General features: G+C 35.4%; 1 protein-coding gene across 1 annotated transcript in view; it reads left to right on the top strand.

Moving 5' to 3' along the window:
- The first annotated feature begins 6,658 nt into the window (after positions 1 to 6,658).
- The window catches only part of LOC138691407 (uncharacterized), an 82,678-nt gene continuing 71,192 nt past the window's right edge, over positions 6,659 to 18,144 (top strand). Inside the window, exons 1-2 of the mRNA XM_069813318.1 lie at positions 6,659 to 6,758; positions 13,287 to 13,484. Coding sequence (XP_069669419.1) covers positions 6,659 to 6,758; positions 13,287 to 13,484 — 298 coding nt within the window. The remainder of the gene's footprint in view (positions 6,759 to 13,286; positions 13,485 to 18,144) is intronic.

Genomic DNA, 18,144 nt, shown 5'->3' with positions numbered 1-18,144 from the left:
CATCACACTAACATACGAAAACAAAACACACACAAAATTGCAACCTCATTCAAGAAATTAAATTACAACATCGCATACAGAACAAATAACACTCTACAAAAACATCTCAACACACAAACAACACAAAGAAACAAATACAATCACACAGGCGTATACAAACTCAAATGTAACACCTGCAACAACTTCTACATAGGACAGACAGGCAGATCATTTCAAACACGTTACAAAGAACACATCATAGCCATAACAAAATTACAAAACATCTCCACATATGCAGAACACATCACAAATGCTAACCACACCCACAGAGACATCAACACAGACATGGAAATACTACACATCCAACCAAAAAGCCAGAAACTAAACACACTATTCCATTTTGAATCTTGCGTACACTACTTTTAACACTTTAATATAATTAATTAATTAACTAGTGGACTTACTCGTGTTAATTATGTAAGTTTGTGCGGCTTACAGCTGTTTCGGTGCTTCACACACTATCCTCAGAGCCTACTAGATCTCGGCGTCATCTCGAACTTCTCTGCCTGTTATGTGGGTGCGTTTGATTGTTGAAAGTTGATGAAAAGTGGAGTCAAATAGTGTGTGTGTACTGAAATTGGTCTATGTGTTGAGAATTTGACCGGGGTGTGTTTTAGTGTATTTGTATATTTCATATTGTTCTAATGTGTTGAGTTTTTGGTTCTTGAGTTGTATGTGTAGGATTTCCATGTCCGCATTTATGTTATTGTATGTATGGTAGGACAGACAGGCAGATCATTCCAAACACGATACAAGGAACACATTAAAGCAATAACCAGAGGACACAATACATCTACATACGCCGATCACAATGCTAACCATACATACAGTAACATAAATGCGGACATGGAAATCCTACACATACAACCCAAGAACCAAAAACTCAACACACTAGAACAATATGAAATATACAAATACACTAAAACACACCCCGATCAAATTCTCAACACACAGATCAATTTCAGTACACACACTATTTGACTCCACTTTTCAACACCTTTCAACAATCAAACGTACCCACATAACAGGCAGAGAAGTTCGAGATGACGCCGAGATCTAGTAGGCTCTGAGGATAGTGTGTGAAGCACCGAAACAGCTGTAAGCCGCACAAACTTACATAATTAACACGAATAAGTCCACTAGTTAATTAATTAATTATAAACACACTAGAACAATATGAAATATACAGACACACGAAAACATACCCCAACGAAATTCTCAACACACAACTCAATTTCAGAACACACACACACTTTGACTCTACACTATACCACACGAACACAGCCTCACAGGAAACAAAACAAGAGGCGCCAAGACCAACAACGACCAGTTCTGAGGATGACCCATAAATAGGTCGAAACATGTAAACAAGGTACTTTAGAATTTAACACAAGAAAGTCTTATCATACATACTCCGAAATAAAGTTTGAGTAAACTGTGTTATCTACAGTAATATCAATAACAGTGTAGCATAGGGGCAGTGACAGATTAATCAGTAGAATAACCTAGGCCATGGCCTATAGCCATAGGGATGCAATGTGGCTATAGTGAGAGTAATGTAAGGAGAATTTTACTGAAAATGCTGAAATTTTCCCAGTTGAGGTTATCAAAGCAGTGACGGAAATCATCCTCCGTTAATACCTCTCGATTTCCCGTGACGCAAATATCACGTTACAAGTTATAACTGTCACAAGCTAAGCAGCTTACTGCTGAATCGCGGCCATCGTGAAGTTACACACTTTACACCAGCACCCGTGACGTCACAACAGATGTGCTATGCCTCGCACTCGGGTGGGTTAATCCCTATACCGATACGATTGTTTCTTTTAAATACGACAAAAATGAAGCAACAGAGCTCCACGTACGTAAAACTTTAAATAAACATGTTCAAAACTAATTTTAATACAACATAATATGTACTTCAAATACAGGGACATCATATTATTTTTACTTCAATTTTTATTGTACCTGAGTTTTTGAATGTATTTCACTCCCGCCCCTTTTACTAATGAAGTTCAACCGTCCTCCACATAGAACAAGACCTCGTATACAGTCATACTAGCCTTACGGTCATAAGTAAACAGTACGTTCCAGAAAATATGTTCGCGTTTTCCAGTGACGAAAGAGCTTTCAATATTGAATCATTTTCGCACAGGTACTGTTGTCCGTTTGCCTACGTCGCATCCCGGTCCCCGCCCCCCGCCCTAGCTTCTATTCGCCTCTCTGTAAAGGCTAGTGGCTATGCAGTCTTAGCTCTTTTCTGAGAACATTAATTTCTGTTGGAAATTGGACGTCTACGTAATATTATACAACTGTTTAAAGTAACTTAAATAAAATGACCTCTTTAAGTAATTAACTGTCACGTGATTTCCCCCCTTTCTACGACCCTGCAACATTATCACATGAACGGACAGTAGATAGCATGTCTGAGTAATTTTATCTTTTCGGATCGGGCAGAAGTGAAGATTGAATTTACAGTACGTAAGGTAGTCTTTTATAGAGTAGGCACAGAATTATTTCAACATGAGTTACTAGTACGAAGAACGAAACTGGTAATTGGGATTAGGTACAATAGTCTATAGTGCGATAATATGCACATTATAACTGAAGCCTGTATCGAAATGAACGGCCACCATTTTCAAAAATGTGTTTAAATATCATATTATGATTATTTTTCAATTTAACTTCATTCTCTATAGCGTACGCTAATATGCTGTAGACAGTATATTATACACTGCATAATGAATATGTTCGCATGGACAGCTCATTTCGTGAGTAAAGACACTCATTGTTAATACTGTACTGTATTTTGATTAAACAAAAACCTAATGAAAATTATCAAACTCAAAAGCGTGATACTTCCTAGTTTACGTAAATGGATGAAGTACTTTTCTTCCCTCCTATACCTAGTAAAGTGATTGGTTTGTATATTACGCCAGTATCATCGAACTCCAGTCGTGGAAGGGGGTAGCAAACGGTGTTTTCGGTTCTCAACCGTTGATCCAGAGGTAAAGCAGGTTAATATTAGAAATGTTAGTAAAAATAGAATGATATCCCTGTATAATAAAAACTCAAATGAATTAGGCCTACACACCTGGGTTTTTTGGCGGCTGTGGAAGAATATTGTGCCGTATATATCGATATTTTGCGTTCGTTTGAGTACACAGTGTTGTTATTAATTATTTTTGACAATTATTTCCCAAAATGGGTGGTCCCGAAATATGGCAGACCTTTCTAATACGACTAAAGCCCAGTACATTTGTCATATAAATCAATGCCCATTTTTTCGACTTTCATTTCGAAAACGTTTATAAAATGCAGACGTAAGAGTATTTGCTGGGTTCAAAATTATTTAGAAGGGATCTGTAACACCTCAAAATATAAACTTTCCTAATGATGACAATGGAAGATCATTTTCCACGTCTCAATTTATGAGACTCTTACCTAGTGGCGGAAAAGTTCAAAGAACTTGGTTAATCTATTCCGAAAAATTCAATAGTGTGTTTTGATTTTGTACAAACTGATCGCTTTTAAGAAAAACAAATTAACAGATAGTCGCGTTAACCGATAATTCCTTCTATAATTCGCCAATCTCATTTGTCATGGCATGAAACGGGTGCAGAACATATGCAAAACAAAATGTTGGTCTAGGCAGGCCTGTACTATTATCTCTTAAGGTATGCATCGATCACTAGAATGGCAATTTTTCTTCAAAAAAATTAAAATTTTGTTTTTTGTCTCATATTATAACCTGATTCTTCTAGTTTTTAAACATATATAACATGTTTATTGATGGACGAAATTTAATTTGCACCAAGAAGTGGGTTAAATCTATTTACGAAAGGTTTACAGACCCCAGTATGCTGACTAAGTGTTTACATGACAAGACTCGGAATGCAAACTAGTCTTTAAGTGGTTTGATTTGGACACGTTGTCCCAAAGAAACGTACGTAAGTCGTACAACCCTGAAACTTGGGGTCATGGATGCTATCTACCACTTTAATTGTGACAACGAAGTTTAATTGAACATATCCCGAGATGAGCATCACCCCAGGAAAATACACAATGGCTGGTGTGAATGCTGCAGACGAGACTCGAACCCTGAAGGCCAACATACAGTGCAATCCTGAGCAACAGCAGCGAAGACAGTACCTGAGGGCTGTGAAAAAGAGAAAAATTGACCTCAGACACAAGAAGAGGGCCTCACCTATGTTGCAGGAAGATTTTAGGCTTATAAAATTAAGTTATTTGCAGTGGCGTAGCATGAAATTTTGAGCAGGGGAAGCTAACTCAAGTTGTCTTTCATGCAATATGAGAAAACGTATTACAAAAATACAGTCTTAAAATAAATAGTAGTCAATGTCAAGTCAGCAGTCGAAGATTGGTTGGAACATCGTAAGTAACACCAATAAGGCATGACCTCAAATGATACGTAGTAAAATATGATTTCACGGTTTACACATATCTCTTAACAAATAGACACGTATACGTATAACATTAGCTCACTCCCTGTCATACTTACAGAAATCACAATATTAGTATCATTACGTAAGTATGCGTCTGTCTTTTGGTTGTGTCCTTCATTGACAGCAAGGGAGTCGGTCATTTGTTTTTTAAATCACACTTTTGTTCGTAAGTCAGTCATGATAATACAATTGTCCTAAAAAAATTCAAGTAAATTAGTGTCAGGAACTGTTATTTCGCTCATTATTTATTATATCAGCCACAATGCACACTAACACTTCAACTGAACACAACTGACGAAAAGGGATAACTCGGAAACTACTTATTTTAAATGTTAAAGCTAGCTTCTTGCGAGCCTTGCGACTAGGGTAGTTTAGTTAGAAAGGGATGGAAAATCTGCGGGGTTGATTACACAGAAGAAACCAGTCTGCTTGGAAGCTGGTGTGTGCAGGCTTCTTGTTTACTGCTGCATCACAAATCATCCTGGGCTGCCGCATCGCAATATTTAACGCGTAAATATAAATTCTATTAAAATTAAAAAATAATTTTCTGCATAAACTGCAGGTTTATTATGAAATTATTATTAACTGGGGAAGCTAAGCATTTTAGCTTACATTGACGCTACGCCACTGGTTATTTGTTACCTAGCTTGAGCTTAAACTTTAACTTCATTTTTACCTTATTTCATTTCTTTCGATATTTTTCAGTCTTTGAGCAAATAAAAAGTACGCTTAGAATTCAGCTATCGACTTCATTCAAACACCAAATTGAAGCTTAGACATAGAGCTGTGTTGTAATCTAAAATCAGCTAATTGAGTTCAAAGCAAAAGCATTGCCTCCCTATAAATAAAAAAAATTAAGTGAGAAATGCTATTAAGTTCATTCTAGACTACAACATTCTTCAATATACGCTAAATAACCTAAGATGTTGATAAAGCATCGTAAAATAACCTACTAAAATAAAAAAATGCATTTAAGTGTATCCTATCATCCCTTTCAATCCGCAGAATTATTCCATTTCGACTCTCTCTCTCTCTCTCTCTCTCTCTATATATATATATATATATATATATATGACGCTGTCTCAACATCTCAGGTTATTTAGCATCTGAATGAAATGAAGGTGATAATGCCGCTGAAATCTGAGATCCAGCACCGATAGTTATCCAGCATTTGCTCATATTGAGTTGACGGGAAAACACCGGAAAAAACCTCAACCAGGTAACTTGCCCCGACCGGAATTCGAATCCGAGCCACCTGGTTTCGCGGCCAGACGCGCTAACCGTTACTCTACAGGTGTGGACTCACACACAAGTATGTATGTATGTATGTATGTATGTATGTATGTATGTATGTATGTATGTATGTATGTATGTGTGTATGTATGTATGTATGTATGTATGTATGTATGTATGTATGTATGTATGTATGTATGTATGTATGTATGTATGTATGTGTATATAGACAGTAAAATCCCTCGTAACCGGCACCCCAATAACCAGCAATACCAAAACAAAGGCACTTTTGACTGGCCCAAAAAAAAAGTTTAAATCTGTCACATTGCCACAGTCTGGGCCATCAGTTTAGCCACATTAGAAAGTTCACACAAAGTTTCGTTTTCAGTAAATATTCGAACCTAACAATTATTTATTATTTGTGTTATGTGATGTGTTTTAATAAAGACAATCCACACAGATTTTATGTTTATTTAATTATGTTCGGCCCATCAGTGTTGCCACATTAGGACGTTCTCACGAACTTTCCTTTTCAGTGAATATTCGAACCTAAAATTAGTGTATTATTTGTGTTGTGTGATGTGTTTTAATGTTTTTATGTTTATTCAGTTATCAACAAGTGATAAAGAAATAAGCTTCACATGGCTGCAGTTTCAACATTTGGCAACATGAAAGACGAACTTTTTTTTTTGTATATACCGATATTTATTAAATTATCCGGCAAAATCTCGTATCCGGAACTAGCTGGTCCTTTTGGTGCCGGATAAGAGGGATTCTACTCTATACACGGGATATATCAGAAATATGTCTATATATTTGATTGCATTATGTGATGATAGTTTTATTATTACATGAAATATGACATTTCTTTTGGAAAGGCAATTCTATGGGCTATGATTGGATGGTAAAGATTGTTAGGAATGCGAATCTTGGATGAGACTGTTAATGCTGCTCGGTATTGTGATATCCTCAATGAAATTGTGGTGCCAGTGATGCAAAGTGCTGAACACGAGCAGGACGGTGCGCTCCCTCACTATGCTATGCGGCGAGGGAAATTTTGAATCGTGATTTGCAAAACAGGTGGGTGGGAAGAAGAGAACCGACAGAGTAGCCAGCCCGTTCCCCTGATCTCACAGCCTGTGACCATTGGTTGTGATGTTATTTGAAGGAGAAGGTTTATGTCCGGAAACTGCAAGACTTCGACATGCTCGAAATAGCAATTGAGGAAGAAATTCATGCTATTCCAATAAACAGGTATCATAAACCAATGAATGACTTCCCAAAACGTTATTAATTTTGCTTGGATGTGAAGGTCAACAGTTTGAGGCAATAAGTGACTTGGTTAGCAATGTTGTAAGTGACTTGTTTAATTTAAAGTAGTGTTGTAGGATTTAATCGATTAATCGATCAATTTCTGTTGTAAGATTAATCGATCAAAAATATTTAATCGAATAATCGAGTCGATTAAAATTATTCGGTTGTAATTGTATTAATTATTATTTTGTTAATACAAGCTCATACTAAAAATTCCGACAATACTCCTCTCTCGGAAATTGCTTACTTAAAAGCACAATAGTACTGTTATTTTCTAACTGCAAAGCAAGTAGTGTAGGGAAAATCTTTGCACAAACACTTCAGAAAGAGATGGAGATATGAGGACAGTGACCTAGTCTACCTCTATTGCAAGTTGAAACACAATGCGAAACCCTTATTAAGTTTTATGGTTTTCCAAGAAAACTTCCACCTTGTTGTCAGCTCATCTTCCTAGCATATGAAATACATACTTTTCTGGGATTCGTTCCCCTCATCCCTTATAAAATAGTAATGTCTACACTGTGTGCAAGTGAGAGCGTAACTATCTTCTTCTCTTTCTAAAATCAGGGAATTCGATTACAATAGGGGCCAGTCTTCTGTTTCGACCGCTGTACCTTTGCAGTTGCAGTTTCTGTACTAAGTTTGTATATGAAGGTTGTGTGTTTAGTTTGATAAAGAAAAAAAAAGTTTTCTGTGGTCTGTGAAAAATGTAAACTCCATTAGACCTATGTCATATGAGAATTTGAGAGATAAACTCGGTGAAACGTTTGGATTTAAATTGAACGGTCATGGAAAAGTGCTTGACAGAAAACAAAGTTTTTTTTTTTTTTTTTTTTTTTTTTTTTTTTTTTTTTTTTTGTCGTGTTTAGTGATGCACGAAACATTGTTACTAAACGTAGAGCGGCATTTAATTCGGAGCATGTGAATGCACTCACATGTTTAAAATCATGGACGAAGCAGTACTAACTAGATGAGTCTTCATACTTTTTGTTATTTATGTTTGTCTCAAAACTTCCCGCAGAAATTGACACAAAAAATTATAAGCCTCATAATAAATATGTTAGTAAATAATTAAAAAAATTTATGTTTGTCTCAAAACTTCCCGCAGAAATTGACACAAAAATTATAAGCCTCATAATAAATATGTTAGTAAATAATTAAAACAGTTGTTTTGTAATTTAACAATAGAATTTATACAGATATACAACAGTTAATACTTATGCTTATCACCGAACACAAGTTAAATTTAACAATAATTGTGTATTACAGTATATTAGATCATTTTTTCAAATCGATAAAATTCAAATAGTTAATCGATTAAATATTTTGATCGATCAACAGCACTATTTTAAAGAATTGTATTTCCAACAGTAATATCATATTTCCTGTAACAATAATATTGTCATCATATGATTCAATCAAAACGCATAGCCTTATTTCTGATACACTCTGTGTGTATATACTCCAGCCGTGGCGAGAACGTGACTTGCGAGACATTGTGGCTTGCAGTGATAGCTGTGCATTCGTTGCTTCTAACCTCCGCCAACCCCCACCCTCTCACTTACTGGAGTCAAACTCCGTTCCATTTGTAGGCCTATTTGTCTCTGACCTGCGAGTGGCATATGTCTCTCTCGAAACCATGTACGAAAGTTCCAATTAGGATGGGAGGACGCATTTTTTGCTGTCAATATGATGAGAATATTAAATGTATGATTTCTTCACAAGTATTACGAGGAAAACGGTTGTATAACATAAAACGGCATTATACTACATGTTACTGATGAAACATTAAAAGGTTAAGTATTATTGTTGTTATCATCATCATCATCATCATCATCTCTGTACGTCGACCCTTTTTCAGCAGATATACGAATAATGCGGTTAGCTCTTCAATTTGAACTCACTGATTTACTATGTGATGTCAAATGAAAGCTAGATGTAAGGACTTGACAAATGTTGAACTTTTCAAATCTTTGCCAAAAAAAATAAATATCCGAAGCTTCGTTCTTTCGCTTGCTCTGTTGAAGCTATGTTCGCTAAAACTTACGTTTGTGAAAAATTATTTTCAACAATTAAAATAGTAAAAACCAAATTTAGATCATGACTGACAGACGAATACCTTCGTGATCAACTACGACTGGCAGTAAGTGACACAATTCCTGATTTTGAAACTTTGTTGCAGAGACATTCTGAAGACAGTTAATTTTAGGTTGTGATATTGTTCATTTATTGTTCATTTCTTTCTTCGTTACACGTACTAAACATTAGTTTGTAGCCTTGTACTGTATAACATTATATTTAACTGCTTGACGTAAGGAAAATGAAAATCCGTTAATAAGTCAGACAGTTCTTAACTTCCCCTTCGGATGTCCGCCTCCCTCCATAGGTGCTATGCACGTTGCAGGTTACACAGTGGCTCGGCGCACGATTACATTTTCGCCACCGCTGATATATTCTATCAAATCTCACATCAGTGATCTATATTTTCTCTTTTTTGTGATATTGTCAGAATTTTAAGAGATGGTGTTTCATAACTACAGAAATATATACCGGAAGAGTTATTGCTCCGTAAAACTTCAAAACTTTTAACAATAGTTATTTATTTGCAATGTTAATAAGCTAGTCATATAACCTTTTTTCTTACTATTTTTCTACTTAATTTGTCCTGTTCAATAAGTCCAGTCCATGTTTTACATGAGGCCTCGCACACACAAGGGACAGCCCTGTCATTGATTGCATGTTTTGTTCACCTCTTTGTGCTGTAGAGTCTGACTTCAGTTGTGTCGTGTTACTGCCTGAAGTAAAAACTCTGACCGTTATGTTTGAAGCCGAGACGAGGAAATATCCTCGACGAGAGATCTTTTTTTGTTCTATTCCTGCGTTGATTCTTATTGTATCACACCTGAGGAAGAAAAGTACAAATTTAATTAAGGTAACCGAGGGTAATAAGGCCCACCTAAGAAATAAAATGTCCTTACTTTAAATTGGAGACTTTTAGCAATTTTTAAATAATGGAATAGCATACTTTTGTGCGAGATCGTGCGTATTTGCTTGGTTTCCGCACAAAACAAATCCGCGGAAAGTATAAAATTCCACATTCAGTATTCCCAACCTAACACACATAACAATTTCCCTCTTCTTACCGCTTAAGTGACATATTGATTTTACTGCTTTGGGCTTTTAACATATTATTTTTAGAGACGTTCAATATAGTAATAATTATAAATTGGAAACTTACCACTGCAATTTCACCTAAATTGACTGTTAATTATTGTTTTTAAATATTTGCAAAAATTAAGTAAACTCTACAACTCCACTAAAGTTACTGCATTCGTGATGCAAGTAACATTAAGGAAGCCGTGAAAAAATCAACAAGATTCCAGACTCATCATAGACTGGGGAAAAAAAAGACAGACGTATATCACGGCCTGCTGGAGTATAGTAAACACAGAAAACATTTTAAAGCAACAATGTTGAAGATAGATATTTTTGTTTTGAAAATTTGCCGTCATTGAACAGAAACCAAGATTTAGATTCCATTGCAACTAATTAGAAATTCCTCTTTCAGGTATGTAATAAACGATCTTCGCACAAAATAATGTACGATACACGAGCGGTATGTTTTCTTTCAATTCTCGGAAATTAAAAAAGCTCAACTACTACGTTTCGCTTTTTCAAACTTTTCCTCGAACATGAAAACTTCAACATACCGCTCTTGTAACCCATATTACTATTACAGTTGTGCTATAATATTTTACTTCAAAGAAATAATCAAACAGACACATAAATACTGTGAGCAATGAGAATTAACATCATGTCACTGGCCTTATATCTGCTGTGACAGATAATAAGGCCCACAATAAAGAATATAAGTATTGAACACAACTTGTGCATACAAAGTCTTCAGTGTTTTTCTCAGTGAGACCTACACATTCACAAGAGATACACACATGCATATCTTCGCAGACGGAACACATCCGCGTCTCATGGATGTTTACAGATCCTGAAGTTCATCCAATGCTCTTTCTGCATTAGGAATTGTCAATCTTTCGTTTGCTTCATTTCTTGCAAAAAAGATTGCGGTTCAGAGTTTGAGCTTTATAGTTCAGGGACTTCTATGAACTTACGGACGTTTCCGCGTGTTTATTTCATGGGCCTTATTTCCTGCTCTGTTACTTCGCGCCACTTTTAAGTCATGGAGTGCTCGTATGCTCATTAGCGAAAGTTTCACGGTAGCCACAAACTTCTTAATGTTTACCCAATAACGTACATTTAATATTATATTAATAACACACAGTAAAACGATTAAATATCTGCTTACATTTTACAACATTTCATAATGAAAGCAGAAATAATCACACATAACTTGTTGCCACCAGTCACCTACAAACGAGAACGAGAATCTAATTTCTTTATACCTCACTCGAATGCAAGAAGAAATAGGTCTTAAGAGCTGTTGCTCTGTTTTGCAAAAGTGTATAACTAATGGCAAAAATAGGTAATGGGCCTTACAACACGCTGGGCCTTAATACCCCCAGGTACCTTGCTTCACACTAATAAACTGTAAATAATTTAAATTCTAAGCTTAGTATTACAACGTGATACTTGATACCATAGATAGGCCTATAGCCAGTGTAAAGATTTGAATTTACTCTCTTCTATTCATATAATTCCAGGTTTTAAACTAAACAAAAACTTACAAAAGTATATATAATTAAATACTGATTTTGTGTTGCGATGACGCACTTAAATCATATCATTTATCATCAGTAAACAGTATTCAGACATTAACTGGGAGCAGGAAGATGTTAATATTGTAAAACCTGCTAAATAAATAATAATTAGAGATAAAATCCAGACAGGGATAGCTGCCCTATAACAAAGGGTACCGTTTCGTTATAGCCACGTAATTAATTTCTTTGTTAACGTGGTACCAAAAAAAAACAATATTTCTATATACAGTAGTTAAGTTTTACTTTTTTTTCCTTTGCTTTTAGCAGCCACCCCTTTAACCGAATTATATATAATGTTTATTTATTTATTTACTTATTTAATTATTTATTTATTTATTTATTTATTTATTTATTTATTTATTTATTTATTTATTTATTTATTTATTTATTTATTTATTTATTTATAAAACTATATTAATGGTTTCAAAGACATATTTGATCCGATAAGTATAATATTACAAAATGAAAATATCTATATTTGTTTACTTCCGTCAAATTACTTATCTTTTATTGTAAAACATTAAATGGAAAATGGAATACATTATTGAAGTTACAAGAGATAAACGTTTACGCCATGAAATGGTATCATCAGGTCTCGTAATAGTGGCTAACACATAATGAACACTTTCCATTTCTGGTTATTTAACATACTACCCTTAGATATATGTACACAAAGGTTAATAAAACAATAATAAAAAGTTTATAAGATGTAACATACGGTATATGGTTATTAAAATGTAGGTTAGATATGTAACATCAGTGGGTTTGAAAGAAATAACCAAGTCTATATTATAAAATGTGAGTATATATTTAATGACTTGATGGTTTACAATAAAAGATAAGTAATTTTACGGAAATAAATATACTGTAGATATTTTCCTTTCGTATAAATGGTGATTTACAATAAAACAAAGAGGAATTTAAAATTTGTTAGGCAGTCCCTGGAGAATTATGTATTGACACGAAATCTATGGAAAATATTTATTACACAGATGGAACACAGTAATTATAATTGAAATTACTCATTTATCGACTCCTTTCACTTGCAAAGACCATCAACTCAGATACACTAATTATAATTTTAATCACAAGTCTTTATTAGCAATAGCATTTGTAGTTCTTTAAATTTTATCAATTTTTATTTATGTGTGTATATTACAGGTTAAATATTTAAATAAACTCATTGTTATACCTATTATTATTATTATTATTATTATTATTATTATTATTATTATTATTATTATTGTTTCACTAATACTACTTAGTCCACCGCTGTGGTCTCGTGGTAGTGTATTCGGTCCCGAACCCAACGGGCCGGGGTTCGATTCCCCGTTTGGGACGAGTTGCCTGGGTGAGGTTTTTTCGGGGTTTTTCTCTCACTCCTATTGATGAATATCGGGTAACTTTATCAGGCGTATGGAACCCCACTCATTCTCGCCACTTCCTTTTCCCCCCTCCATCATCCTTTCCTTATCATTCCGGTTGTCTTCTTGGTTTTCAGATCACGCCTGCGTCGGCCCTCCGAAGCTCTCTCGGCCGGCCTCCATGAATATGCCAAGCATGGTAGTTGGTGACCCAGCAGCGAAACCCTCCCCTTCCGAGGGGTGGCCTACACCTCAGACCGTTGGCCAGACGGAAGGGGTGGCGTACACATCAGACAGTTTGAGGGGGGAATGTGGGGGGCTGTTGGAGTGGAATGGTACACGGACTTAGAGGGATGGCGGGACTGGTCGTTAGGGTGTTGGGGGTTAGGTCTGTTCGGCATGGGTGCGGTCGTTGGGCTACAACTCATCCTAGGGGCGCACAATAGACCTTAGGTCGCGGTGCATAGGGATGTTCCCCTCCCGCCTCTCACAGAGAGAAAAAAATACTACTTATCTTTTATGATTTACTTTTATTTTACTGGCAGGAAGGGAGAGAAGGCCTGCTGGCTTTACAGTAGCTCTGCTAAATTAAATAAATAAATAAACTGTTATTATTATTATTATTATTATTATTATTATTATTATTATTATTATTATTATTATTATTATTATTATTATTATTATTTGATATTCTTTTATCTACTACGAAAGCTATTAAGAAGTAGTAAGATGATAGCCTTAATCAACATCATCGTCATTGTTAAGTTTCCTAGGATATAGGCTAACTTGACCAGTATAATATACTGGCCTTGAGTTCATTCATCAATTTCTTCATTGGTCGGCACTACTCTATTCTTCTATTCGTAACATATTTCATTAGTTATTAATTTCGATAATCTTGATCTTGACATTCCGTGTACCTGTTCAATCCAATTTGTTTTCTTTTTTTATTTTTTTATTTTTTCTAAAATTACGATTACTTTCAATTTTGTGAAATTTCGTATTTCGGTTTGAAATTTGGCATGACCAACTATATCCCATGTCAATTATCAAAGGTGATAATTTTAACTGTAATCCCTTACTTAAGGTCCGTTTTTAACTATAAAAGTTATTCACTGACAGTAATGTGACTTCAATTTAAATCTTTTTTGGCGTCACTCTAGATATGCAAAGATTATTTAGTGATTATGAGACAAAGTTGTCATTGTAAATATTTAGTCATACAAAGAAAATGAGTAATATTAGAACGATATATCTAGGGTAAATTCTGGTATCCGTAGAAAGCTTCCTCCAGTGCTGTTCTCCCTGCCTTAAAATTCTCAGAATTTGTTAACCTGTTACAAAATTCACAGGATTTATCAACCTCCTTCAAAGCTCATCTGTCTGTCACAATATATTAGTAGTTTAATATCAAAGACGGACATCTGTCGTCTCCATAGTTTTGATCTAGAGGCAATTTTTTAATTAACAGTGTTCTTTGTAATATTTAACAGAATTTATTTTGTAAATGTAGTGTTAGAGTTTGCATATGGTTTCACTATAACTGGAAAGAACATGAAAAATTGTATAAAAAACCATAGCTATCTAAATTTAGATTGAGGTCAGATGTCCGTCTTTGATATTAAGCTACTCATACACAGGATTTGTCAATTTCATCTAGAATTACCCCGTCTGTCACATAATTCACGAAGTTTCTCAAAATACTTTAGAGCTGCTCGGTTATCATATAATTTACAGGATTTGTCAATTTGCTACTGAGCTATTCTGCCCATAATTTTCACAGGATCTTTCGACATACGAGTATTATAGAGCTGCTCTGTCTGTTACACAATTCATAGAATCTGTCAACCTGCTCCAAAACTCGTCTATCTGCTACAATATTCACGAAATATGTCAACCTGCTTCACAACTGCTCTATCACAAAACTTGTAGAATGTGACAACCAGTTTCAGAGCTGCTCTGCCTGTAAATAATTCACGGACTCTGCCAATCTGCCCTAGAGCTGCTCTGCCTACCACAAAATTAACTTACTTACTTACTTACAAATGACTTTCAAGGAACCCGAAGGTTCATTGCCGCCCTCACATAAGCCTGCCAGCGGTCCCTATCCTGTGCAAGATTAATCCAGTCTCTATCATCATACCCCACATCCCTCAAATCCATTTCAATATTATCCTCCCATCTACGTCTCGGCCTCCCTAAAGGTCTTTTTCCCTCCGGTCTCCCAACTAACACTCTATATGCATTTCTGGATTCGCCCATACGTGCTACATTCCCTGCCCATCTCAAACGTCTGGATTTAATGTTCCTAATTATGTCAGGTGAAGAATACAATGCGTGCAGTTCTGTGTTGTGTAACTTTCTCCATTCTCCTGTAACTTCATCCCGCTTAGCCCCAAATATTTTCCTTAGCACCTTATTCTCAAACACCCTGAACCTATGTTCCTCTCTCAGAGTGAGAGTCCAAGTTTCACAACCATACAGAAGAACCGGTAATATAACTGTTTTATAAATTCTAACTTTCAGATTTTTGGACAGCAGACTGGATGATAAGAGCTTCTCAACCGAATAATAACACGCATTTCCCATATTTGTTCTGCGTTTAATTTCCTTCCGAGTGTCATTTATATTTGTTACTGTTGCTCCAAGATATTTGAATTTTTCCACCTCTTCGAAGGATAAATCTCCAATTTTTATATTTCCATTTCGTACAATATTCTGGTCACGAGACATAATCATATACTTTGTCTTTTCGGGATTTACTTCCAAACCGATCGCTCTACTTGCTTCAAGTAAAATTTCCGTCTTTTCCCTAATAGTTTGTGTATTTTCTCCTAACATATTCACGTCATCCGCATAGACAAGAAGCTGATGTAACCCGTTCAATTCCAAACCCTGCCTGTTATCCAGAACTTTCCTAATGGCATATTCTAGAGCGAAGTTACAGAATGCAAATATGGCCCACAGTTGCTCTATCACATCAAAATAGTATAAACCTACTACAGAGCTAATTATTTATATATCACAAAATTCTGGGATTGCAGTTGTCGTACGAAGACGTTAGCTACATCTGTGCCCGGTGTGGTAGTAATATATAGGATGATCAGACGTCCTCTTTTGTCCGGACATGCCCCGCTTTTTAGGCCTTTGTCCGGGGTCTGGGCGGATTTAAAAAAAAAAACCAAGAAATGTCCTCCTTTTCGTAACTTGCATACCTGATATTTTGAAATTATCTGATTTGACGCCTTTTTCAAATAACTTGCCTGTAGGTGACAGCAGCATCGACGGATTATACTCTTGCCAACGATCCTAATAACTCTCTTTGCTCCCCCTTGTTAGGCCCGTAACACACTTGATGAGTTTTCGCTAGCGAGAAATGTGTTGCGAGAAAGAGGCGAAGAGCCTACCTCCACACACTTGGCGAGTTCTCGCTATCACAGATCACACCTCGCTATGATCATCTATGCATTGCCTTCATGCAGAAAGAATTTTTCTGATTATAGTAATCACTCGTTGGGGGAAATATTATAGGTTATGTATTTACGTATATTGTCGTACTTAAATATATAACCTGTAAGTATATTGTCGTACTTTATAAATTACGTACGAACGCTATGTTGAATTCTTAGTATTCAGATGATGAGGAAATGGAGTTACATGAACATATTTTGGTCATGAAAAGAAGAGGTAGGCCTAAAATTGAAGCCACAAATATCTGAAAATCACATTGTATCTTACGAAAATAAGGGCGAGTTTTGGACACTGGTTTTGGTTTGAATGATGATACGTTTAGGCGTTATTTCAAGTTCAAAGGACCACATTTTTTTTTTTTGCCATTCATGATATGATAGAGAATTCTTTGCTATATTCTGATTAAAATTACGTAAACTGTTAAGACATATAGATATATTATTTCAAGTGTTTAATCAATACTATTAAATCTCATCAAAATAAAATATAGCTCTATTTATTTTCAGATAATCTGATATTTTGTCTCCAGATTTCTTCTTTAAGTTTCGTGTTTTTATAGTTTTCATCCCGTGTATTACATAAATAGGCCTACGGGTGACATCGTACAAGTTCGATAAGTTTCTGACTGCAATTATCAGCCATCTTTCCTCATTTTCAAATAAAAACAATACAATTCATCGCCACCTGTGATATCTTTTTCTACATTCAATCGTCATAAAGAGTATAAATGTCAAACATCTTTGATAAATGTGTCAAGAAAATTCGCTGAGCTACCGATTCCAGCGAGAAACTCGAGCGAGAATCTCTTCCAGTGTGTGGACGTCCATTTGAATCCATGTTATCAATATTTTAATTTTCTCGCAACACATTTCTCGCTGGCGAAAACTCTGCAAGTGTGTTACGGGCCTTATGGTCGTTGTTCACAGGTAGCTAGTAAATCGAGAGATCGAGGTGCGAATGTAAATCTTGAAAGATATTTTCTGTCTTCTTTAATAATTATAGTTCCCTTGACTTTCATATGTAGCAAACTGTAAAATCAATATTATTAAGTTTTATCATAATTATTCTGTATAAAATAGATATTAACATACTTTTAAGTAGGCCTATGTTATAAGTCTAAATCTGTACTGCAAACATTTTGTAATAAAATAGATATTGACGTAATTAAAGTATAATATAGGCCTAAGCCTAAATCTAAGTACATATTCCTGTTCTCTTTTTTCGAACAATGTCATTCTTTTTTAAGCTTTATGTCCTCTTTTTATCGATGTAAATCTGGTCACTCTAGTAATATGGCAATAATAGATCAGTTTCTGAAAATCAATTAAGAGAAAGCACTTGGAAAAAAAGTACTCACTAACGCAGTGGCCGTCAGCATTCGCTGAAATGGGTAAGAGGTAAGAAGTGTATTGCAATTTACACCGTCGTGCAGAAGGGAGAGATAGAAAGCACACCCGCCACGGATGCACACTAGTGCAATGTCTTATCCGCGGGTAAGAGACCCTAGCTCGAGAGTGTATTGTG

The sequence above is a fragment of the Periplaneta americana genome, chromosome 16 (assembly GCF_040183065.1).
Source record: "Periplaneta americana isolate PAMFEO1 chromosome 16, P.americana_PAMFEO1_priV1, whole genome shotgun sequence".
Taxonomy (NCBI): domain Eukaryota; kingdom Metazoa; phylum Arthropoda; class Insecta; order Blattodea; family Blattidae; genus Periplaneta; species Periplaneta americana.
The sequence above is the reverse complement of the archived record's forward strand: the minus strand, read 5'-3'. Positions and strand labels throughout refer to the sequence as shown.